Here is a 27694-nt window from a genome sequence, read left to right on the forward strand (position 1 = left end):
GTTACACTACACCCTGCCTCCACACCATTGCGAGGGTTTACCCCTGAGAAAGAGAGCTCATCTGTGGTCTCAGCCCACAAAGGAAAGTAGCTAAAACTGCCCTCACGCAAAACAGTTTACTATAGCGCTACACAGGAATGCTGCAATTATACAATAAACAAAAATGAGAAGAGCAATACTGCATTGTTTTGTTTGGGTGCGTATAGTTCACCTTTAAAATATTGATAGAGACTACTTATAGTATTCAGTATAAAATCTAAAACATGTAACATAAAATATAGACAAATGTCAGCATTAGACCCAGACCCATAGGTCGTTTTCTAATCAGTCAAAATTTTATTTGATTGGTGTCGAGCAGTAGTGTATTCAGGTCCGATGCTGCCCTAGGCCCTGGACCTGGGAGTGCCCCAAGTGACATCAGCAGATGTGCAACACGCATGCATGTGACGTCACTTCCTCTATGTGACAATAGAGAGACCCCTACCTCTGCTGCTGGCAATAATAGGAAAGCATCTGGAAGCAGAGGAAGTGGTTTTAATTTTTTTATTTATATTTTTTTCCCAGAAAGTTTTTTTTTTTATTTTTACCATAAAGGCATCCAAAAAAGCCTCTGCCCTAGGCACAGACCCTCATGTCTATATAGTAAATATGCCCCTGCTGTCAAGCTGAAACTGAACATTGTGATATAACTGTAACTGAGCTCATTGGTGGTCTGCCTGCTGGTAACTCGTGTATGTATAAACGGGAAACATTGCTTTCCTAACCCCCAACGTTATATGCGCAGGCAGGTCAGCTGGTCTGATGTTTAGCTTCAATCTGAGCCTCCAGCCCAGAGCAGAAAGTCCCCTGATTAGAGACATGATGTAATAAGTGTATAACGGGAAACTCAAGAAGCACCGCTGGATGTCATCTACTCCACCTGTCATTATAGTGAGAGTCTTGAAAATAGCAATACAATCTGTATTTCCTAAGTGCACTCTAGAGCTAAAAATAGTCAGTACAGTCACAAAAAAACAAGGTTTCCATGTCAATATTGTTGGACAATTTGGTAATAAACGACTAGATTAGACTGGCCTAATGTTTCCTTCTGTGGGCCCAATATTACCCCATAATTGAATCAGGATCTGGTTTAGCTCATTCCAGCCTGGCATGTTGCAAAATCTGTACATGGGATGATTGTCAGCCTGTGGCTCGTTGACCTTTGCCTTTTGTGAAAGGAGTGTAAAATGGATTTAAAGGCACAAGGTCGGCATAGGGATTATTTTATTTAGACAAATATATATATATATATATATATATATATATATATATATATATATATATATATATATATATATATATATACACACATTAATTCAAGGAACCAGCACTCCCATGTAAAACTTCAAGTGTTTATTGTGTTGTACCAATGTCCAATGTTAGGACCTTTCTCAAGGAACAAGGACCGAAACGTTGGACATTGGTACAACACAATAAACACTTGAAGTTTTACATGGGAGTGCTGGTTCCTTGAATAAATGGTTATATACATTTTAACCATGCACCCCGGCTATATATGCTGAGAAAATGGTTGCCTTGGAGTGTGGATAATCACTGGATTGTGATATATATATATATATATATCCAAATAGCAAAGAAACCACACTCCAGGTCTTTTAAGGTGAAAAAATCAAATCATATTTATTTCGACGTTTCGTCTCCTAAATCAAGGCATCCTCAGCAAGTGATAACAACACAAACAACACACATATTTAAACCATAAGATGGCGCCAAAATCAATTTTGAACACATGGGCTCAGGGTTCTCTCTTCCTGGATCCCACCTTATGGGGAGGTGGGTACAGGCAGGACCGCCATCAGAAATCGCAAGGCCCCGTACGACAAAATTTCCTGGGCCCCCTGGGCTGCGCCTACCGCAAGCCCAACCTACAGGTCCGCCCTCCCCACCACACAGTAAAAGAACAACAAAAATATTGGTGGTCAGGGCCCCCCATAAAAAAACATTTGTGTCCAGGGCCCCCCATTAAAAAATATTGGTGGCTAGGACCCCACATGAGAAAAAAAAATTGATGGCCAAAATTGGTGGCCAGGGCCCCCCCCACATTACAAGAAAATTGGTGGCCGGTGCCCCTTAAACGTCTAGCAGCTCTCAGAAAGATGGGGGCCCGGCTAATCAAGTAAGTGTGGTGTGGCTGGGGCCCCCCTTACCCTCGGGGGCCCCCTACAACTGTCCCCCCTGTCCACCCCTGATGGCTGCCCTGGGTACAGGACTGGGTCTGAGCAGATGACAGGCCCTGGTTAGGGAAAGTTTATCTAGTGGTAGAAGTAGGGTTGCCACCTTTTTTTTTTTTTGCAACAGCGGCCAGGGGAGCGGGTGGTGACGTTGGAGGGTGGGCCAGTGATATTGAGGGTGGGCCAGTGTCAGGGGAGGGGCAGGTGACGTGGGAGACAGGACGGGTGATGTTAGGGGTGGGACTGATGCTGATCGCCATGTCATTCACTTCAATGTCCTAATTTGGAATTCCTGACACCCTTCCAAAAACTGGGCTGTTTGGGTGAAAACTGGACAGGTAGCAACCCTAGGCAGAAGTTTGAGTAGTAGTTGCTCTAAGAGCGAATGTTAGAGGCAGAGTATTAAGTGAGCAGCTTTCTGGCTCCAACAAGGAGAATAGTTGGGGATAGCACCTTTGCAGTGATCAAGCCGCCAGACAGGGACACAAGTGGGTGAATTCAGGAGCAGGGACAGTGCCAAGGAGAAAGATACCCCTGGGATCCCTAGTGCTGGGGAAAATTATAAAAAAAGACAGGCTGCACTATCCCCTAAGAGGGATCTGCTTGCAGAATGTGTGAAGGTTTCCAATGATTGCAGTGACTGTACTTAAAGATTTTATTGCCTGACTGAGACAGATCCACCGACACTGTTCAATAAATAAGTTATTGGTTTGAAGCAACCCACTGCTGTTACTTTCCACCTGGTTGATTCACAGTATTACCCGGACGGTGTTTAAAGGGGTCATTTCAAACTGCTGGGAGTTGCAAGGAGTTGCACACAGTCCTAAGGTATCCGGGATACACTGGCAGCAAATCATTCTAATGTCACACCACTAATGTCACACTTCTACAGGCCAACCACAGAGGTGCTACACTCCTTATCCGGAAAACCCTCTTCTAAAATATAAGGACATTATAAGGTACCAAGGAGTTTTCATGTTTTTATCCAGGTCATGGAACTCAGAGGTAACTTCTGAGTTACCCTCATGTTTTGCAACTGGGGGTACTTTATTTATTATAATACACAAGTTTCAGTGAGTCATGTGACAGAAATGACATCAGAGCTCACTGTTTATAACTAATGACATCAGAGCTCACCGTTTATAAGGATATAATTTACAAGATATTCATGGCTTTTGTGTATTATATATATATATACTGTAGGCCTAAACAAGCTTTATATATTCTGTAAGCATCAACAGCACTAAATAGTTATAGATAAACAAGTGCAACAACAACATTGACATTGCTTTAAAATAACACAATAACTCAGCACAAAGCACGGGCCCAGATAAAAGCCTCCTTTCCTCCGGAAGAATTTTCCGCTGTGTGCGCTTGTCCGTGCTCCAGTGAACACATCGCTAAAACTTCCTAAATAATTTGTGAGCACTAAGAGCAGGCAGCTTCTAATTGCCAAAATATCATCATCCCAACTGCAAGGAGAACATGTTCTGAGAGCTCCGAATGTGAGGAAGGATTGTTAATGTTTCATGCTGACACTGGGAACACAGAGCTCATAGGAGCCCGATCCATTGGACTGAGAAGTAAAGTGCAGGAGGGCTGCTCCGCACAAGCACGACGTGGATCATGGAACCAAAGAACAGACAGCTGTCCTATTGGGCTAAGTGCTTTTATTCTGAGTAGCAACATGGCCATTAATGTGGCTCAACATGATTCCAGTTCTGTTTTAATCCTGCTTTGTCAGCCTTGCACAGATCTTTCAGATATTTAACAGGTATTGGAATTCAGTTGTAAACATGACACAATGAACACATGCTTTATTAAGGACAGCTGAGCCAAAATCCCCCCATCTTTAGCCACTCTAAAGAAACTGGGCTGTATTTAAAGGGGAACTCCACACAAACATAACTTAAAGGAGAAGGAAAGGCTTTGTGCACTTGGGGGTGCAGACAGATCAGCAGGAGAGCAGGGGGCTAGGCTTTGGGAACTCTTCCAAACCATTACAATCATGAAAAGTCTGTATATTTTTTAATTGATGTATATTGCAAAGTTGCTTGAAATTATGTTTACTTTTCAAAAGGAGAAGGAAAGGCTTCGTACACTTGGGGGTACCAAATGTTAGGCGCCCCCAAGTGATTGTATTGACTTACCTGAAACCCTGGGCCGGTGCTCCAATGAGCAGAAAACTTCACCGGTTTGGGGTTGTACCAGTGAGCACCACTCTCTCCTCTTCCGGCATCTTCTTTCTTCAAATTTCCCTGGGCAGTTGAATGTAATAGCCAACTTTTTAGTTAAAGTTCAGCTTTTCGTTCTACTGCGCATGTGCAGCCGCGAGAAGAAAGAAGAAGCCAGAAGAGGATCTCTCCATGGTGCTCACGGGTATAACCCCAAACCGGTGCAGTTTTCTGCTCATTGGAGTACTGGCCCGGGGTTTTAGGTAAGCCAATACAATCACTTGGGGGTGCCTTACATTTGGCACCCCCAAATGTACTAAGCCTTTCCTTCTTCTTTAAGCTTTTTGAAAAGTAAACAACTTTGCATTATACATCAATTTAAAAATTTGCAGACTTTTCATGATTTTAATGGTTTGGAACAGTTCCCTAAACCTAGCCCCTTGCTCTCCTGCTGATCTGACTGACTACTTTGCTGAGCTGGCTGACTACTTTTACTTTGTATCAATAGCCTTTTGTCCATAGCCTGCATCCTCCAACCCCCACAATTCCCTGCACTGTTGATTTCAATAAGGAACAGAACATCACAGTGCAATGCATTGTGGGTTATGTAGTTCCTGCATGTAAGCTGTGGAGAAGTTGTTACAATCTGTATAGGTCAATAAAATTTCAGCACTCCGGTATTATCTGAAAAAAATGTGAAAAACTTTACTCAAAGAGCCTTTAGGCAATGTTTTGGGCTACTATGGCCCTTTATCAAACCTTTCTTGATAAAGGGCTATAGTATCCCAAAACGTTGCCTTAAGGCTCTTTGAGTAAAGTTTTTCAGGTTTATCAAATAATAGTGCTGCTGCTTTATTGAACTATACAATTTTGCCCTTGCAGAGGGTACATCTTGCACCTGGGGCTTCAAAGAGCCATTTTTCACTCTCGAAGCACATGAACTGAATTCCTTGTTACAATTTGTAGTCCGTCCTCCCCGGCAAGGAATTCAAATGATGCAGAAACTGTTAAACAGCTGGATGTCAGTATAGAAAATGACATTTATTCATACTAAGATGGGTATGTTAGGGTTTTCTTTGTTTTTAGTGTTTCTGTGTTATTTGGGCAGAAATATTTTAAATAAAAGAGCTGATGTGTAGCCATGGGGGCAGCCATTCAAAGCTGAGAACAACAGATAATGTCCATAGTATACAATGGGATTCTTCAGAACTTATCTGTTTTATACTGAGTATTCTGTGCTTGAATGGCTGCCCCCATGGCTACACAGCAGCTTGTTTATATAAACTATAATAATGTTTCTGAAGCAAACACACCAGTTTTACCTATGCAGAACAACACTACATTATATTATCATTCCTTTAAAACACTTTAATTTTTTGGTGTTACTGTTCCTTTAAATAACATGGAGATTTGCACTTTGCATACTGCACTTGGGTTCATAAATGCACATATTTCGAATCAGAAGTTGAAGCTACCATAGTAGGAATAATTAAATATCACTTAAACACTTGTTAGTGACCCATGAGCCAAATGATCTTAAATATAACAAAAAGCGTGTCTGGATCTGTCTGCATACTCTTGTTTTACTGAGCCATACATTCTATAAATGCCTAATGTTTTTTTAAAATCCACTGCCCCTTTAAATAAAGTTTGATAAAGAGCGACTTCAAATGTAATTACATCTGTTTGATTTAATTTGTCTATAGGATAAATAAATCTAATCATAAACCCCCGTCGGAGGAATGTGAGACTGTGTCTACCAATTTTCCTTCATATCGGGAACAGATGTTTAGTATTTAAGGCAGGAATGAGTCACGAGCATCAGAGCTTGCCAAAAAGAATTCATTTTGCATTCTTATCTTGTATTTTTATATTGTCAATTTACTCTGCGCTCGCCTTTGTACCTGTTATCTCATTTGCATCAAGACTTGTAGGTTTGGTCCCAGGTTACACATGCTCAGTCTTTGTTGTCTAATGATTAGATCTGTAATAATTGGCACCCTGATGTAAGATCCAGCAATGGAACTGATCAGGAAAGTTTAAATTTTCAGGCGATCGACCCGTCGGAGCCCATTGCCCCGCGTTGTAATCCGATCATTTGGCCCTAGGGCCGAACATTCGAAATGTAGCCCTGCGTTGGTGGGCATATCGGGGAAAGATCTGCTTATTTGGCGATGTCGCCAAATGAGCGGATCTTTTAGTATATGCTCATCTTAAGATAAAATATAAATGCCTTTCAGACTTTTTGGGTTCCAACTCCTTTTCCTTTGAGATTCAAGCAGTGTCGGACCCTGTTGTCAGTGGGCCTCTTGCTTTTAACCATTTGGCCTATTTCATGGCCATTCCCTATTTCTTTATGGGAACAAAAAGGCTTACTAATGGAATAATAGAATATAGTGTGTAGAAAAAAAGAGACTAAAAAAATAAAGAGGTTGAGTAAGGAGAGGAGATATAATCAGGGTCGGACTGGGCCGACCCTGGTGGGCCCCCGGGTCTAGTGGGCCCTGCCAGCCCAGATCCACAACCTGGATTTCTTCTGTCTCAGGACCCCACCTCCGAACCCTGAGGGCTACTGCCTCAGGGCCTCCCTTCTGACAACATCACCGTCGCTCGAGTGCGCAAGTGCGCATGCGCGTCAGCGCACATGAGCAAAATCGCACATAGTTTTTTGCTGCATCCAAACAGTGCGTGCGCTGACGCGCATGTGTAATTGCGCACACGGAGAGGAGGGTCCGTAGGGGGGGGGGGCCCAGAGACAAAAGCCCAGGTGGGCCCCCCAGTCTGACACTGGATATAATAGTTAGCCCAAGGTAGGCCTTCTGGTGGGTCACTGGCATCCCAGTCCGACACTGCATTGAACTTTGTTTAAATTTGAATTATTTGATCAAAACTAAGTCTATAGGAGACTGCCATCCCATAATTTGGAGCTTTCTGGATGACACGTTTCCAGATAACAGATCCTAATCCTGTACTTATTTCAAATAGTACAGGCATTTCCTTATTTAAAGGAGAAGGAAAGGTTAAAACTAAGTAAGCCTTATCAGAAAGGTCCACCTAAATACACCAGTAAACCCTCAAAGTAATGCTGCTCTGAGTCCCCTGTCAAAAGAAACACAGCATTTCTTTCCTTCTATTGTGTACTCATGGGCTTCTGTATCACAGTTCCAGACCTTCAGCTTTAACCTCCTTGCCCCGGACGTGGGCATGCTTAGTTTGCTCTTTATCCCCCCTCCCTTCTCTGCTGTAATCTGAGCTATAAGTGAGCAGGGAGAGACTCAGGTAGGAAGTGATGTCACACCAAGCTAATATGGCAGCTGCTATCCTAAATAAACAGAGAACTTCTTGAGCTTTTTACTCAGGTATGGTAAAGCATTCTACAGAATAAATATAGCAGTCTACTTTGCACTATTGCAGCTAATCTATTGGCAATAAAATGGGTCCGTAGCTTTCCTTCTCCTTTAAAGATATTGTTGCTTGTCCATATCTCGGAGCCTGCTCTATGATTACTACAAGTATTGCTGTTCCAGAGACTGATTAGAACTTTGGATTATAAAGCCCAACACTTGCAAACAAAACAAGTGACTACAGGGAATTGATCTCAGCACCAGACTTGCATCAAAGTAAAGATTTTAGTCCAGCACAACAGTAGTCTTTCAGCATATAAATCAGTTTGATTCATTATAGAGGAGCTTGCACACGTTATTGTCCTTCTGGCTGCGGTTCATGCTGTAGTTCTGCCACTACAGGGTATAGCTCATTTAGATATAGTAACTAAACAATATTAACCAACCTTAAAGGGGTAGTTCACCTTTAAGTTAACTTTTAGGGGCAAATTCACTAAGATGCGAAGTTGCGCCAGGCGCAACTTCGCCGCACTTCGCCAGGCGTAGTTTCGCCAGCGCTTCACAAATTCACTAAAATCCGAAGTTGCGCACAGGGGTAGCGTAAGGTTGCGGAGTTGCGCTAGCGTTGTTTCGCTATATAAAGCGAAGTTGCGCTAGCGAAGGCTAATTTGCATACGGCGTGAAATTCAAATTTCAATGGAGGAATACGTATCTGCACTACAAATGCCTAGAAAACCTTCAAATCTGCAAATAAAAATTTTATTTTGCCCTACACATGTGCCCACTGTCTAGGTAAGTTGCCATGAGTCAGGAAATGTAGGGGGAGGAAGGGGAGCCCCAAAAAAATTTAGATCTTTTTCAGCCTATCAGCCATCATGTAGAAAACACGCCAGCGTTTTTTGGGACTTAGAAAAAATTTTGACTTTTTTTTAAACAATCCCTATCTACTCTATTGCGCTTCGCCAGGTCTGAGGTGGCGAAGGAAGTCTAGCCTAAAAGGTAGCGTTCGCTACACTGCGCAAGTTAGTGAATTTGCGTAGTTTCGTCGCTAGCGAAGATTCGCCTGGCGTAAGGTTGCGAACTAACGCTAGCGTTCGGCGCTTCGCGTCTTAGTGAATTTGCCCCTTAGTGTCTTAGAGAATGACTCATTCTAAGCACCTTTTCAATTGGTCTTCATTTTTTCTTTTTTGTAGTTTTTGAATAGTTTGCCTTCTTCTACTGAATTTTTTCAGGTTTCAAATGGGGGTCGCTGACTCCCATCTAAAATGCAAATGCTCTGTATTGTTATTGCTACTTTTAATCAATCATATTTCTATTCAGGCCTCTCCTATTCATATTCCAGTCTCTTATTTAAATCAGTGCATGGTTGCTAGGGGAATTTGGACCAGAGGTAGAGAGATTGAGGCAGAGAGACAGTGGATGTTATTGGCAGATGGAGCTATACCAGTGATGGAGGGTTGCAGTTAAAATAATAATGGCTGGATGAGGAAAAATTATGGAGATAAAACCGCGGATATTCCCATCTAGGTGTCAATCTATGGGCATTTGTGCAGTGATAATGTATGTAACATAATATCAGCAAAAAAGAAATATTCATTTCAAAAACTCCTTAACAACCCGTTCATTTTCTGAAGCCAATGAGGTAATTGGTTTCAATGTAAACGATTGACAGAGTCACTGACTCATTCCCGCTTGGCTAGTGACTCACAGTGCTGCCATATGTCTCACACAGCTTGTTCCAAAGGGCGAAAAACATGTTATAACATTCCCTGACAGTAAGATGAGACTCTATGGATTTATATTCTGAAACACGCAGATATATATGTATATATATATATAACTTGTTCTTAAACTGTAGACTCCCCAGGAGCCTTTCTTTGACATCTCTCCTTGTTGAAGAAGGAGAACTGCTTGTTGTCTTGGCCACTCTTGACCAACTCTGCTTAGTATTCGTGCATCTATGGGCCCAAAATGATCCCCACACAATGCCCAAGAAATTGTACCAACACACTGCCCAATGAATCTTCCACTCAGTAGAGGCTCTATAGAAGGATCAATGGAATACATGTTTTTTTGTATGGGCAGGAAATTACTCACCAGAAGACCACCATAGAGTGGAGACTCTACAAAAAAACTTTGTATATAAAGAGTTATGAAAAGTGCAGACAGTCTTCTGTTAAGTAAATATCTACAACATGTCTTAAAAAATGGAGAACATGTTCATCAGGCTTTGATTTAGAATTTGGCAACTTTTCATCTGAGAGTCTGCTTAATTATGTTTTGATTTCCAGATGCCTGTACCTAATTTTAGCTGTATCGATCAATGTTTGACAAGGCTTAAAATTCTCCAAAGTAGAGAGAAGTTGGAGGATGGGGCTTTACGCCGAACTCCAGGTAAGGGAAATGTGATTTTGGACTTGGGAACGTCTAGAAGGGCCAAATCAGATGTATAGGGCAGGGGTACATTTTGCATCTAAGAAACTGTGTAATTATGTTTTGATTTATAGTTACTTGTATCTGATTTTAGTCTTATCAAACAACATGTGACAAAGATCGAAATGGTCCATTGTAGAAAGAAGTTGGGCTTGGATTTACTTGCACAAGACTTACAGTACCACTAACAGCCTTTAATAAGGGAAATGCATGAAAAAAATCTCATGGATTGCCGACATTTGGGTTGATTGGGACCCGTGAACTTTAAGCTGAAATAATGCATTTGGCTCAGCACAGTGCACAATGAGAAATATTACACCATTAACACTTGCTCCATCTTTATCATTCCATGATATCAAGGTTTTAGCCTCAGAACCGCAAACCCTAATGTAACTAATCATGGAGCCATCATTTTTCATATGTCACTTGTGATTCCTTAATTTATCTGGAGGTTTTAATTATTAGATCAGTGCAATTCTGACATTCGTATGTGTGACCAAAACACTCATAACACTCGGAGCAATTGGAATGCATGAGAATAGGTCCAAGTGGCATCACTTATACTGGATACATGCACCAATGTCTCCTAACATTCCCTCAATATCTGACCGATCCTAATGATAAGAGGTGTCACAGCCAGTTTCTAATTTAACATACCAGTTACTTGGATGATTAGACTAGGGATGCACCGAATCCAGGATTCGATTCAGGATTCGACCAGGATTCTGCATTTTTCAGCAGGTTTTGGATTCAGCCGGATCTTTCTGCCCGGCCGGACCGAATCAGCAGCAAAGGAAATCGCGTGACTTTTTGTAAAAAAATAAAGAAGTGAAAAATGTTTTCTCCTTCTCACCGATTTGGATTCGGTATTCGGCCGAATCTTTCGCAAAGGATTCGGGAGTTCGGCCGAATCCAAAATAGTGTATTTGTTGCATCCCAAGATTAGACCACAGTTTAACAACCAGAAAGAAAAACTGGACTAAGGCATGACCCTGCAAAAATTCTGCCACATTCACCATCTAATTGCCCCAAGGTCCCCAAGGTTAGTACATTTTTGAGAGCTGTATGTGAGGCAGTCTGTACTCAAATTATCTAATTATCCTGCTCATTAGGTTATTGGGTTATGGGGGCTTCAGCAGTTGTAGGTAGGAATTGGGGACATTTGAAGGTAAAGTAGAGCTCAATGACAACAGCAGGATGATTACAATTACCGTAGTGCAAAATGGTGAATTTTATATAATTTTACTCCCCTTCATGTTCCGAAGGTAGTTTTGGAGAAAATTTTGGTTGTTATAATTCAGCCAAAGGGCCATTGGTTGGTCAGTCCTACTTTACACAAGGTCCCATAAAGTTTATTTGACTCCAGGCCCCACAACAACTAGTGTAGGTCACAATTTTAGCAATGAGCATGAAGTAAGTATTGGAAGAGCTGGAGGAGGAAACATGAATAACTAGTAACTAGTAAAAATCGAAAGAAGAATAAAAATGACACGTGTAACCCATGCCCATGCAAACTGCTCTTGTATTACTCCAAAACCCCAAATATTCTGATCAACTGGTAGTCCTTATTAAATCAATTTAGCTTTCAAATGTTATTTTAAGGTGTTAATCCCTGGTGAAGGAGATGAAAGCATAAAATTTGGTCTGGGAAAGAGATCTCTCTGTGGGTACTTGTTTACCGTGTAATAGATTCCAGGTTTGAAGCTGCCTTGAAAAATGAAAATCATAACACAGTGAATGCAACAATGTAATATTTAATGACATGTTTGGAAATGTCAGATTCCGAGATGCTGAAATGAACTTGGCCAAGTCCTTTTGTAACTCTCGAGTATAGAAAATAAATGGAAACATACTCCCTGACCTAAATACAAATATGTTGGGGGTGGGGGCCTTGTTCTGTTCATCACCCACCTACTCTTTGCCCTTTGTTCTGCTGTTGCCACTTTAATTGTAGCCCCTTGTATAATAAACGAACCATATAATTTGTAAAGTGCTGTGTTAACAGCACCAGGGTTAAAGGGCAACTATAGTCTAAAATAGAATAAGGCTGGAAATGCTGTATTTTGTATACTAAACATAAACATGAACTTACTGCACCACAAGCCTATTCAAACAAAATGATTTAGGCTTTCAAAGTTGGCCACAGGGGGTCACTATTATGTAACTTTGTTAAACATCTTTGCAAGACCAAGACTGTGCACATGCTCAGTGTCTGCTGCTTAGGGATCGTCATAAATTATCAAAACAGCACAAGTCAAATAATATCTGCCAGAAGCCAATACAACAAGACTGATTAATAATCAGAATATACAGACTGCACTGGCTCCTGTGTTGTCATGTAATCTAATGTGGATTTTATAGTTTTTGTATTGTTTAATACAAACTTTCTCCAACTCTGCAGAACCAGTGGATGCAGCAAAATAATCCTCCCAGTTTATCTGTTTAAATCTGGCTCCATGATCTTTGTCCCTGCAGCTGGAGTTGGAAACAGTAAAGGGGATGTAAAGCCGAAAATAAAATCCAATACGAATCTCTACACAGTCGCCGACTGCTCTACAGAGAAACAAAGAAAGCTGCTTGAGTTCTGCATGGCTGGGAATTAAGGCGGGGGCTCCCCCTGCTGTTCAAAAGTATGATTGTTTCCCTGCAGAGCAGTTAGGGACCATCTGACAATTCCTATCCACAGCAGTAAATGAAGGGGGAATTTCATTGCATGCACCCAGGTTTCTTATAAAAACAGTACACATGTTTTAATAAAAGTATATTAGAGATAGGTTTCTTTTTCATTAAAGAAAGTAAAAATGGGATTTAATTTTTTTGCCTTTACATGTCCTTTAATTTTGGACACCTGCGGCATTTAAGAAACATGTACGGTAAGATCATTTGCACCCTGCACTTGGTAAATGAGCCCTTATATCTATTTTTACTACTGTGGTTAAAGGGGTTGTACACCTTTGAGTTAATTTTTAGCATGAGATAGAGATTGATATTCTGAGACAAATTGCAATTGGTTTTTATTTTTTATTACTTTACTTTATTACTCTCCAGTTTGCAAGTTCAGCCATCTGGTTGCCATGATCTAAATGACCCTAGCAACCATGTGCTGATGTGAATAAGATACTGGAATATGAATAGGAGGGGGCCTGGATAGAAAGGTGAGTAATAAAAAGTAGCAATTACAGAGAATTTGTTTTTTAGGTGGGGTCAGTTAGGTTAGCCCATGTGAAAGATGCAAAGAGTCAGAAGAAAAAGGCAAGTCATTAAAAAACTATAACATATCAACAATGACGACCAATTGAAAAGTTGCTTAGAATTGGCCAATCTATTACATTCTAAAAGTTAATTTAAAAGTGAACCACACCTTTGAGATTATGCCTTTCTTAATCTGCCATATGCCATTTGCTAAAGCCTCTATAGAATGCAGCAGTTGCATTTATTTGTTTCTTTGTGTCGTGCAAAAGCGATCCCGGACCCTCGGCCGCCTGAGGCACATTTCCTCCACGATGTCAGCGGAGAGGTCTAGGGGGTCCAGGATGAAATTTGGCTCTTAAAGGGGTGGTTCACCTTTAAATTAACTTTTAGAACGTTATAGAATGGCTAATTCTAAGCAATTTTGCAATTGGCCTGTAAAGCTACATATTGATTGTTATTGCTACTTTCTGTTATTCATCTTTCTATCCAGGTCTCTCCTAGTCATATTCCAGTCTCTTATTCAAATCAATGCATGGTTGCTAGGGTAATTTGGCCCCTAGTTTCCAGATTGCTGAAATTGCAAAAGAGCTATTGAATGAAAAGCTAAATAACTCAAAAACCAAAAAATGATAAAAAAAGGAAAACCAGTTGCAAATTGTCTCAGAATATCACTCTCTACATCATACTGACAGTTAATTTAAAGGTGAACACCCTCATTTTCTGCCCCATGTAACATGTGGGGAACTGGCACCTGTGGGGAGTTTCTCAAATCTCCTCATTGGCGCAGCCCCTAATCCCAGTACAAGGGTACGGCCAGAAACATAATTGAGACAACACAAGTGCCTAAATTCTTCCCAGAATTGAAGTTACCCCTAATTGCTTCTCTAATTCTCTACATATTCAACAAATCAAACTTTTTCTTTTAGGGTAAGTCCACACTGGGCATTTTGGGGAGATTTGGTCGCCTGGCGACTAATTGCCTTGTCTTTGCGGCAACCAATCTCCCCAAACGCCTTCCCTGACTCTGCGCCGGCTTAAAATGAAAAAACGCCGGCACTAATCACATTGCTGTTCCCTCACGAGGAAACTTCGGGCGACTTCGGAAAACGAATTGCCGCGTGTGATAAGCGCCGGCGTTTTTCCATTTTAGGGTAAGTCCACACTGGGCGTTTTGGGGAGATTTGGTCACCTGTCGACTAATCGCCTCGTCTTTGTGGTGACCAATCTCCCCCAATGCCTTCCCTCACTCTGCGCTGGCTGAAATAAAAAAACGCCTGCGCTAATCACACGCGCCAATTCCTTTTCCGAAGTCGTCCAAAGTTTCCTCGTGAGGCAACTGATAGCAATCCTGCAGTTATTAGCTGCTCTGGAGACAAAGAAGCCTCTCATGAGGGTCTTGCTGTACCTGGAAACCCGATGTAAATAAAAGCCACCTGCATGCTCAGAAAATGATGCAAATGTGAAGTCATTGTCCAAAAGGAGCAGAGACCAGACAGTAAAGCAACAGATGCAGAATATGAGACCCTCCACTGCCCCAGACACTCACATCAACACTTAGTAAACACAACACATGGACATAACTTTCCTGAAATATCAGTTCATGTACTCTAGCATTTACTATTATTTTTTATTACAACAGGTATGGAACCTGTTATCCATAATGCTCGGGACCTGGGCTTTCCGGATAATGGATCTTTCCATAATTTGGATCTTCATACCTTATGTCTACTAGAAAATCATGTAAATATTAAATAAACCCAATAGGCTGGTTTTGCTTCCAATAAGGATTAATTATATCTCAGTTGGGATCAAGTACAACGTACTGATTTATTCTTACAGAGAAAAAGGAAATCATTTAAAAAATTTTTTGGATTATTGCATTATAATATGGGAGATGGCCTTTCCATAATTCAGAGCTTTCTGGATAAGGGGTTTCCGGATAATGGAGCCCATTCCTGTACTAATTATACAATATCCAGTAACAGTTCAAAACGTTTGCCTTTTTATTATGTGTTTCTAAAGAAAAAAAGAAAAGCATGCATCGGTCCAGTCATATCTACATAGCAACTGTATGTACAGGTACGAGACCTGTTATTCAGAATGGTCGGTGTTTAAGGGGTCTTTCCATAATTTGGATCTTTATATCTTAAGGGCAGAGACACACATTCAGATTCGGGGAGGTTAGTCGCCCAGCAACAAATCTCCTCTTCTTTGGGTTGACTAATCTCCCCAAACTGCCTCCCGCCGGCTAGAATGTAAATCGATGGCGGAATGGCAATCGGTGCGCTTTGTTTTCCGGAAGTCGCCCGCAGTTGCTTCACAAGGAAACTTTGGGTGACTTCGGAAAAAGAAGTGCTTCAAGTGCCATCCTGCCGGATATTTTGATTCTAACCGGTAGGAGGCAGTTCGGGGAGATTAGTCGCCCCGAAGAAGAGCCAATTTATAGCCGGGTAACTAAATCTTCCCGAATCTGAGCGTGAGTTTCTGCCCTAAGTCTACTAAAAAATTCATGATTGTTTTACCTCCAATAAGGATTAATTATATCTTAATTTGGATCAAGTACAAGCTACTGTTTTATTATTATAGAGAAAAAGGAAATCCATTTTAAAAATGTGAATTAATTGTTTAAAATGGAGTCCAAGGGAGATGGCCTTCCCGTAATTCTGAGCTAACGGGTTTCTGGATAACTGATCCCATACCTGTAATGCACATGATTGTTCCGGAAGTTCCCCTAGTGGCACCAGGAAAGTTATGTTCAGGGAATACTGTATATAGTAGGTCAGCTATATCTGACAGCAACCGATTTAACTCTGTTGCTGCTAAGTGATGACGGTTATCCCCTTTTCTCTGCTCTTTGCAGGCTTGTTGGCACTTACAGGGTTACAGAAGGTTGTAAATCCAAAAGTTGTGAATGATAAATGTAAATGTGATACTCAGCCACTTTCTATACTATTTTCATTTTCTATCAGCATAAAGTCATTTTACATACCTCCCAACTGTCCCGCTTTTAGAGGGACAGTCCCTCTTTTGACAGCTTAGCCCGCAGTCCCTCATTTGTACTGGAAAGTCCCGTTTTTCTCTGCTCTGAACAGCAAGAAAAAGAAACAAAGTTTCTAAATTAATTTGCATTTGTCAGAGAGCCCAGAACAGCCACAGCAGAAGATAAGATACTTTTGTAACAATTCCGAGATAAGGAAATAAGTAACAATATAAGATAACAGGTTCCTTGGGAAATGATAGACTCACAGCTTAAAAGGCCAGTAACCTCAATTTTTTTTATTGAGAAATTCGTTAGTGTAGAACGGAAAAAAAACACAAAGACATATTAAACTTTTAAATCGCTAAGTCTTTATTAAGAAATAACTAATCGAAACTCTACTTGCGCTGCCCTTCAGAAAAGGCGACACGGCGACAATCCATGATGCAGCGCTTGATTTCTCCTCCCTGGCTATCTCCTATAAGGAAGGCAGGGAGGAGAAATCAAGCGCCGCACAATGGATCACCAGATCGCATTTTCTAAAGGGGAGTACAAGCAGAGTTTCGGTAAGTTATTTCTTAATAAATAGCGATTTAAAAGTTCAATATGTCTTTGTGGTTTTTTCTTTCGTTCTACACTAACGAATTTTTTAATAAAAAAAACTTGATGTTACTGTTCCTTTAATGGGCAATTCACCTTCATTAGAAAAACTGTAATAACGGGGAAAAAAACACACACAAATATGTTCAAACCTTCATAACCTGCCAAATTTTGTAAAATGAACATGGTAATTAGGGGGCGTGGCCACCAAAATGGGCGTGGTCAAAAAAAAGCATTTTTTGTCCCTCTCTTTATTTTCAAAATGTTGGGAGGTGTGGTCATTACAAACTTTCAATGGTGTTGAATCTTGTAAATGTATGTTCTTTTAAAATACAGGTAAAGGATCTATTTTCCGAAGTGCTCAGGACCTGGGGTTTTCCAGACAAAGGATCTTTCTGTAATTTGGATTCCCATACTTTAAGTCTGCTACAGATCATTTAAACACTAAATAAAACCCAATAGGATTGTTTTGTCCCCAATAAGGATTCATGCAGCTTAGTAACCATCTAGCACAAGGTCATGTTTTATTATTACAGAGAAGAAGGAAATCACTAAAAATAAGAATTATTTGCTTCAAATTGACTCTATGGGAGATGGCCTTCCGGTAACTTAGAGCTTTCTGGATAATGGATCCCATACCTTTCTCTCCCTTTCTATTCTCTGCACTGTTGGTTCTGACTACTGCAAGCAGTGGAATCACAGAACTTTGACGGAAACCTGCTAGACATTATGGGAAGTCTTGGCTAGAGTAGAGCTGACTTTTGCAACATGATGTTGACAGACACAGCCCAGTGATTTATGAAAGCGCCCACATGTTTTAAACATGCAGAGAAAAATAAAGCCAGGTGCTCCATTGAGCATTTATTTTTAATGAAACACATTAAATCAAATGGAGACATTGATGCGGCGAAATATATTTCACACACGCTCGGCACATAAACCCGTGCTTTCGTGGAGCAGGTCTACAAGAATAGATGATAGTCTGCCTGTTTCCATTAGAAGGTGCATTTCTCTGTTACGCCCAGTCGGCCAGACACAATCTATTACATAATATATCCTTGATATCCAGCAGATGGCGCCATTCCATCGAGGAGCCTCCAGACAAAGTGCTGCTTGTTCCAGGCCACTGGCAGAATGTTACACAAAACACTTTGGGCCTGTCAGCACATTCCTGGAAGGTCACAGCGAGTGATGAATGCTCCTGTGTAGGAGCTGATATATATATATATGATTTTTTTTCATGGATTGCATCACTTTGGCAGCCTGCTGTTGGCTTCAATCATTTGACTCCTGTGGTTACAGCCCTTCCCCAATTGTTGTGCTCCTACTTCCTCTCCAGTCCCTTTGTGGCCAAGGCAGGATATCTATGACTGGCCTGGAGACGCTGGAAGGCTTCCAAACTACTTTCCATGCTGAAACTGCACACGTTCCACTGAAATATCCTGTGGTTTTTGGTTACATTTCATTCAGGAAACACACAGAGCGTATTCATGGCCACGTGATGATCAGGGAGGGGGAACCCACTGCTCATATTTACCATTCCCAACCTTGTCTCTCCGGCTTTCTATGCTTTTTAATATTTTTTTAAAAAAAAAAGAAATTAACCTATCAGTTAAACGAGAAGGCAGAAACAATATTTGGATTAATAATAATAATAACTGGTTTTGCTTGTGTTGCTGAAATGCTCACAGGCAATAGGTTTGTTGTTTTTTTTCCTTTTCTTATTGCACAAAGAAAAGGTTCTGAAGATCCCTAGGGATCTCCTAGGAAAGTGGTTTCACTGGCAACTGAGATGCTGGTCCCTTCTGGGATTCTCAAGGATCCTTTGTTATTTAGGCCAGAGATATAGCAGAACAAGAGAATGTTTAGGCAGTGCCACGATGAAATATCCTCAATCTATAAGGAAAGTCTAGAGATCCCAGGCCAGTGGTTCTACAGCTGTTCAAACTACAGTCCCCAACAGCTTTAAGGTGGTGAGAAATACTGGGAGTTGTAGTCTGGGTTATAAACGGATTATGAATAAAGGTTCCTGAAACTGATCTGATTGTCCAGCCTTTCTGTTGTTCCATCTTCCACCCAACGTACACATACCAAAACGTGTATGAAGTTGTAGAGGCCCCAAAGGGTTTATTCATAATGAAGAACTGCTTCTATCACTTTCAGTGCCACCACCAGGAATCAAAGGGCTCCATACTTCTAGCAGGGCCTCAATTAACCCATTGAACCAGTGGTGGAAGGACCTGCCAATGGGAAAATGGGGCCACAATGGAAAAGAAATGACCCTGCAGACATATGCTTATTCCCTTATCTACCCCAGTCATGCCCGTGGCATTATACTAAAACCTCACCCACAGTCTAACCAAACCCAACCTGCTCTCCCCCTACCCCCTTTACAACCTACAAACCTCACTTCTCCAATAGGTCAAGGGACCTTCTGACCAATTCCTGTCCATCATTTCTATAATGGGAGGAAGCACATGGCTCTTTCTCTCTTTCTAGATTCCATCATAGCAAGAGGCTAAGCATCATTACAGGAGTAAAAGGGGTGGTTCACCTTTAAGTTAACTTTTAGTTACTGTTAGATACTGAATGGCTAATTCTAAGCAACTTTTTAATTGGTCTTCCTTTTTTTTTTTTTTAATTTTTATAGTGTTGGAAGTATTTACCTTCTTCTTCTGACTCTTTCCAGCTTTCAAATCTAAAAAAACAAATGCTCTGTAAGGCTACAAATTTATTGTTATTGCTACTTTTTATTACTCATCTTTCTATTTAGGCCTCTCCTATTCATATTCCAGTCTCTTATTCATATCAATACATGGTTGTTAGGGTAATTTGGCTGCTGAATAAAAAGCTAAATAACTCGAAAAACTTCAAATAATAAAAAATGAAAACCAATTGCAGTTTGTTTGTGAATATCACTCTCGACATTACACTAAAAGCTAATCTAAAGGTGAACGAACCCTTTAAAGGCTGAATGTAATTAGGATGGTGAAGAAGGAATTGTTCTGGAGTATGGGCATCTGGAGATACTGGATAGCCCTGTCTATTTATTGCATCATTGTACATGGCAATTGTATATACAGCAATAATGTAGGCTTAACAGAAGCACCAACTCTTTTCCCATAGAAATAAATTGTGCACCATGGGCTTTGTATGTGCTAGATGCATCAATAAAATCTGCAGCATCTGTAGGTACTCTTCTAAATAGCTCTTTATCTCTGCTTGAACTTTCATTTATGGTTTTATATGTCTTGTGCTTGCTCATTTCTTTCTCACCACTAGGGGTATCCTTCCAGTGCTGTAACTGGATGTTACTGGGCCCAACAGCAAATTAATTTATATCCCCCAACATATCCAGAGTTTATCCTGTTTTACCAATGTATGTTGAAATTGCTCATTAGCTAAGGACTCATGTGGCTCCCTATTCCTTCTGGGGCCCCCTGCAGCCACAGGGTCTGTTTCCTCTGTAGTTACGCTCCTCTCTCCTTCTCTTTATTGTTATATAAAGCCTTACAATTTCAACCCCTCCAAACATAGATAGGCAGGGAAATGAGAATGACATTTGACTATTCTAATTTGCATCAGCTTTTTTAGTGTCATAAAACTGTTTTCTATTAACAGACCATTATAGCAGAGCCATTTGGCACATACACATATAATTATACATTTCTACATATAATTATCAACTGACATTTATCAAATGGCAAAGCCAGCACAAGACAATGATTTATGCTCCTACTGCCCAGAATTTATTGTGCATGTGAATCTTAAAGGGGTTGCAAACTGGAAAATAAGATTTGCCCTAACATAATCCTAAGCAACCTCCAGTATACCTTAACTGCACGTTAATGGCATTGGTAAATGCAATTGCTATTGAAAGCAGTATCTGTCTGTCTCTTTCTATCCTCTGCACTGCTGATCCTGACTGTACCAGAAGCCTGCAAATATACAAGACTTTATGGGATCTGGAATCTTGGATCTGGAGGAGAGCTGACTTCTGCAAGATTGTTTCAAGAGTCCGAACCAGCAATGCAGAACAAGACAGCCTATATCACAAAGCTGCTTAAAGTTTTTGGGTTTAAATCCAATTTAAGTTCTCAACACAACCATTTTATTAAATTGGTGATTTCATGCAATGATGTCTATGGATGCCATGGGCAGATTGATGGTGCATGCACCCCCAGGAGGTGGAATTCACTTCTTGAAATAATCAGCCTTTCCTGGGGATAGAATACAGGGTGACTGCACCGTAGCCTCACTTGTTGTGTGTGCTGCAATGGACAATCCCCAAATTCAGTATTAGTCTAGGGCAGGGCTGTCCAACTGGCGGCCTGCGACCCCCCCTTATGTGGCCCCCCACATTAAAGTCTGCCTGCTGTGTCTGTAAATATGTAAAATTTAAAAGGTATCACTACAGAGATTAACTGGCCCCTGCATTGTCTAAACCTCAAATTCAGACTAATCCCCTGTATTGTTCACACCTGTGATCCCCCTGTATTGTTCACACTTGTGACACCTCTATTGTTCACACCCCTAAACCCCTGTATTGTTCACACCTGAGACCCAGACTGAAACTGCCCACATTGTTCTCCTGTTCACACTTTATTCAAAATGCTAATGGGGCACCAGCACTGTGTCACTGTATGTCGTACATATTAGACTGGTCCTGATTCCTGTCTCCTGCTCTGTTCTGTCTTCCATATGCTCCCTGTGTGTGTCATACTTTGGTATTTGTTTTGGGGGTTCGATAGCATTTTAAAATTATTGTTAGTGGCCCCTAAGGTGTTTACTAAGAAAAGGCACACTGGCACACAAGCTGTGAATGCAGGTGAACACCTTGCAAAGATTTATTACCGGAAGTGCAACGTTTCGGGGCAAGCCCCTTTGTCAAGCATACAGGATCTGTGTAAGGTGGTACATTTATAGGTGATTCAATCAGTTAATTGACAGGTGCAATCAATTAGTGAAATTAAACAATTGTTTAAACAGCAATTAGCTAATAGCATTTAGTTACTGTGATGCAAATACAATGAAAAAGCATATAAAAAAAGTCTTATAGTTCTCTGAAACGAATAATGAAAAAGAAAAAAATGAAAAAGAAATTAACCCAAGGCTTTGGTTCATTTCCCGTATAATAAAAGTTCAAAGTCCAGTGGGAAACCTTATAAGCCCAATTTTCTAATGTAGCAAGAAAATATTTCAACAGTGTTGCAGTACCTAAAAAACAAACATGGACATAAAAATGGTTACAAAATGTAACTATAAATTCTTACCCTGTCTGAAGGAAAAAATAGAAGAATACCTGTCCCTGCATCAGGAAATTTGCACATAGTTTTCTTATCTGGAAAAATTAAACAAAGAGAGTTAGAACACCCAGAAAAAGATAAATTCATAAATAGCAAGCCATACTGAACTCTTCATTAAGCCCTTTTGGATATTTAGTTTGGAGTAACCAGATCCAATAGCATTCTCTCTGTAATAAAATTCTCTTTTTATCCTGTCCTTGTTGTATTCTTATTTTCTCTAAAACCTGCCAACGGAGTTGTGCTACTCTGTGGCAGTTTGTGAAAAAATGTTTGGCAAGCCATGTTTCTTTCTTATATTTACTTGAAGCTGTTAGCTCGACATTTTCACTTTTTTGGGGTTGATAATTGCGGATAGTCGATTTATGTTCATTTAGCCTTGTTTTTATGGGTCTCGAAGTCTGCCCTATATAGGCTAGGCCGCATGGACATTTAATGCAGTAAATCACGTCTGAACTATCGCATGTGAAAAATCCATTGATTTCATGTTTCGTACCCTGCTGCGGGTGTGTAACTGTGTTGCCAGGGATTATTCCGTTACAGTGTCCGCAATTCCTGCAGGGAAAAGTGCCTTTATTGTGCGTTAAATCACCCATCTGTAGCTTACGTTTCTGAGGTTTAATTAGTTGTCCAATATTCTTACCCCTTCTGTAAGAAAAAAGAGGGGGAGCCTGGAACATATGCCCAAATTTTGCATCCATTTTTAGTATATCCCAATGTTTTAAGATAGTATTACGAATGGCCTTAGAATTTTTATCATAAGAACTAACAAAAGGGATTCGTGATGTTGTGGATGTAGATGGAAGCTTTTTTTTGGTTAGTAGTTTATCCCTAGGGATTCTACGTACCTCCTCATATTTTTCTTGTAGGCTTTCTATATTGTGTCCTTTTTCTTTAAATTTTTTAATCATTTTAGTTGCCTCAGCTTCGTATAGGTCATCCGTAGATGCAATGCGTCTTGCTCGTAAAAATTGGCTTTTTGGGAGACCTTTTACTAAGCCAGGTGGATGAAAACTATCACTAGGTAATAGATTATTTCTGTCCGTGAGCTTAGTGAACACGCTTGTAACAAATGCTGCACCTGTAGATTGAATATTCACATCCAAAAAGTGTATGTCTTTGGGGCTAAATTCTAGGGTGAATTTAATCGAAGCATGTACTTCATTGAGATATCTGAGAAAATTCTCCAAGGTTTCACGGCTGCCTGACCAAAGAAAAAAAGTGTCGTCCATGTAGCGCATATAATCATGGATGTACTGTGTGTACTCATTATTGCAAAATATAAAACTTTTTTCAAAATAATCCATGAAGATGTTGGCATAGGCAGGTGCCATGTTCGCACCCATGGCGCAGCCTTGCAATTGTAAGTAAAAATCCTGGTTAAATTGGAAGTAATTTTTTCTCAGTACAATATCCAACAAATCACAGATGAAATTTATTTTATAGCTGGGTAATTTCCCCTGGGACAGGTATGAACGAATGCATTCTATTCCTTCATCATGGGGTATAGACGTAAAAAGGTCTTTTACGTCTAAAGAACAGAAAAAGAAATCACTCGATGGAAATGCTACCTTCTCTAGCCTAGTCAAAAAATCGGTGGTGTCGATTAAGCATGTGGTTAAAGTGGGAAGAATTTCCTGCAAAAACATATCGATGTAAATGGCCAGGGGTTGCCATATAGAGTTCACGTTGGAAACGATAGGCCTGTAAGGAGGGTTTGTTTGGCTTTTATGGATCTTAGGCAGGAAATACACATATGGAATGTTAGGATGTGCATTAAATAGTAAGCGATATATATCTTCAGTAATTAAACCTTCCAAAACCGCCGAATTTAGAAAAACATTCAACTCGTTTTTAAACTTCAAAGTAGGATCGCCTCCTAACATTTTATACAGCATATTATTATTCAAATGGCTTTCTGCTTGCTTATTGTAGTCAGCGGTATTAAGCATTACAATGCCCCCACCTTTGTCGGCTTTTGTTATAATTACATCCGAATTAGCCTTTAATGATTTCAAAGCCAATCTTTCATTTGCAGAGATATTACATCTTTCTTTTTTATTTTGTTTCTGTAAGATTCTATTAACATCCAACGTCACCACTGTTTCAAATGCCTCAATTGCATGGAAATTGCCCGGGGGCACAAAATTACTTTTTGAGCCCAATTTATTTTTTAATGCAGCCACAGTTTTATCGTTGGGTGTAATAGAAGGCCTATCGCAAAAATATGCCTTCAATTTAAGTGATCTTACAAACTTAAACAGATCCACGAGTGTAGGGAATGAGGGGGCCGTGAAAGATGGCACAAAGTTCAGTCCTTTACTAAGTGCTGAAAGTTCAAACTTGCTGGGACTGTATTGAAAGAGGTTGAAGATAGTATTTACCTGCGGTTCGTTTTCTTCCGCGTGGTTTGTTGGGACGCTGTCTCGTGCCTTTCTTCCCCTCCTGGTTTTGCGTTTTGTGTGCGCCGACCTCCTCCTAAAAAAGAGACCGCAGAGTGCTGTGATCCAGCTGGCGATGACTGTGACAGTTCCAGCGATTGTTCGGATGCTCTGTCTGTTGAGATCGCAGATGAGGTGCGGTATCTTCGCGTAGTGCGCCTGTAATCTTTCCAGGAATAGACCTCCCCCTTGCTGTAATCGATGGTGTCTCTTCTGAATTTGCGAAGCTTTACCTCCAGGATGTCGCGCTGTAACCGCTCCATCTTTACTTCCAACTCTCTCAGCATCATGGCATTGGATTCTGCGCTGTTGCGATATTCTTCCTCCATGGTATGTAGTTGCTGCTTTAACTCTTTCGTTCCTGTCTGCAACTGTTGTATGGTAAGGGTTATCAGGTCCAAACTGCAGCGATTCAGTATTCCTTGCCACTTCTGCAGAAACTCCTGGTTGTCCTTGAAAAGTGCAGGTTGTAGCATGACCCGCAGTCCTCGTGGGATCCGTTGAGCTTTGGCATATTCGGCAAGGGAGGACATATGCAATGCCCATGATATTTCCCTGCGTTTAAGGTTTTCCAATTTACGGAGAACTTCTGTCCCACTTAATGTAGTAGATGTAGGCAGGCTCTGTGTAGCGTTGAGGATTTTCTTTCTCTCAGCCTCAGAGAAGCAAAAAGTGTCAGCCCGACGATCCGTAGTTGCGGCAATGTCCGCAAATGACATAGCGGTATAGTAGCAGGGTGCTGAGAGCTTGTAGCCGAACAATCAGTACAAAGTAGTAGTAGCTCACGCACACCTGTTCTGTGTAGATAATTCCAATTTCCTTGGTGCACAGTGATAGAGGTAACCGGCAACCTCAAATCTGATACTAAGAAAAGGCACACTGGCACACAAGCTGTGAATGCAGGTGAACACCTTGCAAAGATTTATTACCGGAAGTGCAACGTTTCGGGGCAAGCCCCTTTGTCAAGCATACAGGATCTGTGTAAGGTGGTACATTTATAGGTGATTCAATCAGTTAATTGACAGGTGCAATCAATTAGTGAAATTAAACAATTGTTTAAACAGCAATTAGCTAATAGCATTTAGTTACTGTGATGCAAATACAATGAAAAAGCATATAAAAAAAGTCTTATAGTTCTCTGAAACGAATAATGAAAAAGAAAAAAATGAAAAAGAAATTAACCCAAGGCTTTGGTTCATTTCCCGTATAATAAAAGGTGTTTAATCATATGCTGGGGTACTGTATTATACACAGGGGAGGAGGAGGCATATGGATGTATGGTTATGTCTTAATATGACTTAACTTTTTTCACATATGAGTGACATCCTTGCCAGGACAGACACAAGATAGTTTGACACCCTAGGCAAGAGCTTCAATCAGTGCCCCCTGTCCTGCATTACCATTTCCCTCCTTATCATGATGGTTTTTAAATAAAGAGAGCAAGAAAATGTACAACACTTTTTCATTTATATTACTGCCCCCTGTACCTGTACCAGTAAGCTCAGCAGCCATTCATCATACAGCCCTCCAGCAGCCATCATATTACCCCCCAATCTTTACCTGTGTCAGCAGCAGCCAAAAATAAATCTGATCACATCATATTGCCCCCAAGTATTTATGTACCTGTGCCAGCGCCCAGCAGCAACAGCAAATATATGGGCCCCAAATCTGTACCTGGCTGTACCAGCAGGAAGCTTCACACTTTACAGTAATAGAAAGAAAGTCTTCAGTTCAGTGCAACTGTGCAAGTCTGAGAGCAGCGAGAGTCACACCAAGCAGCCCCCCAGCTCTCTGCCTCTCTCTGTCACCCAACACATCAGTGACGTCATTGACGCGTGTACGCACATCGCGCTGCACCGCACAGAAGGAGCGATTACCTGCTGGCAAGAAGGGGAAGGAGATGGATTCCATCCGACTGAGTGACCATGATTACTGAAACAAATGATTAAATAAACGCTTGAAAAAAGTGCACCCCTCAATGATGGCGTCCTAGACAGCCGCCTACTCTGCCTACACCTAGTTCCAGCCCTGATCCCTGCAGTGAGCACCAACCATTTGTTTTTTTGGTGTGTTATTAATGTGGACATGGTCTTGCGGTAACATGGGTGTGGTTTAAAGTGGGTGTGGTCTAAAAACAGGGAGTGGCTAACACTGGCTTCCGTTATCGGCCCTCCACCATGTAGATTGGAAAAAATCCGGCCCTCAGTACCATAGAAGTTGGACAGCACTGGTCTGGGGTATTTTTTCTGCATCTGGTAGAGGTGAAGAGAGGACAGCAAAGTATGGGACTGAGTTAATTAGACCTAATTACAACATGAACCAAAAGTGCCTGTGTTTTGTGCAAGAGCCGATGTTCTGTTTTAGCAGCTCTAGTCTCTGAAGTAAGACAACTGGTCTGCAAGTATTATTTCTATCCTTCCTGAGTACATTATACCTTGAGCACCTAGACTGGCGCTATCCACAGTTGTCCGAGCTTGTACCATGCTGAAATGCTTTATATTTTTAAGAATCCATTATAGTGACTAGGGAAGGATGGGCTGGGGAGACATTCTTACTAATTACCTGTAAAATCACTTGAAAATGCATCTATAGAAGGAACTGTCCCCAGAGAACCCACAGAAGAGTCTTTCATGTTACCCACCATAGTAACAGACCATGAACCCAGTGAGCTCTTTGCTATTCACTGATCCCTAAATATGCCAGGGAAAAAACATGTTTTTATTTTCTATCCTGATAAAATAAGCTTTCTTTCTTTCTTTCTTTTTTTCTTCCTTCCTTCCTTCCTTCCTTCCTTCCTTCCTTCCTTCCTTCCTTCCTTCCTTCCTTTCTTTCTTTCTTTCTTTCTTTCTTTCTTTCTTTCTTTCTTTCTTTCTTTCTTTCTTTCTTTCTTTCTTTCTTTCTTTCTTTCTTTCTTTCTTCCTTTCTTTCCTTACTGCTACTTCACAGCCCACACAGGAAGAAGAACATGGCCTCTTGGGCTACAAACAAATAAAATAATT

The 27694-nt window shown here is 40.8% G+C and overlaps 1 protein-coding gene across 3 annotated transcripts; it reads right to left on the reverse strand.

Moving 5' to 3' along the window:
- Nucleotides 1–21768: 21768 nt before the first annotated feature.
- On the reverse strand, nt 21769–25895 carry LOC121393841. 3 transcript variants are annotated; one of them, XM_041563557.1, is made up of 3 exons: nt 24639–25895; nt 22254–22292; nt 21769–22168 (listed from the first exon to the last, which is right to left on the reverse strand). In XM_041563557.1, the coding sequence occupies exons 1-2, from the start codon at nt 25412–25414 to the stop codon at nt 22289–22291; spliced, it is 780 nt and encodes a 259-aa protein (XP_041419491.1). In that variant the 5' UTR covers nt 25415–25895; the 3' UTR covers nt 21769–22168; nt 22254–22288. The 3 variants fall into 3 exon arrangements, 2 of the variants coding, with proteins under 2 accessions (XP_041419491.1, XP_041419490.1); XR_005961408.1 differs by lacking the exon at nt 24639–25895 and having other exon boundaries at nt 22254–24504; XM_041563556.1 differs by having other exon boundaries at nt 21769–22292.
- Nucleotides 25896–27694: the final 1799 nt, after the last annotated feature.

The sequence above is a fragment of the Xenopus laevis genome, chromosome 5L (genome assembly GCF_017654675.1).
Source record: "Xenopus laevis strain J_2021 chromosome 5L, Xenopus_laevis_v10.1, whole genome shotgun sequence".
Classification (NCBI taxonomy): domain Eukaryota; kingdom Metazoa; phylum Chordata; class Amphibia; order Anura; family Pipidae; genus Xenopus; species Xenopus laevis.

Coding starts and splice junctions, on each gene's coding strand:
- LOC121393841 (XM_041563557.1), bottom strand. CDS start 25,414: ATGTCATTTGCGGACATTGCCGCAACTACGGATCGTCGGGCTGACACT.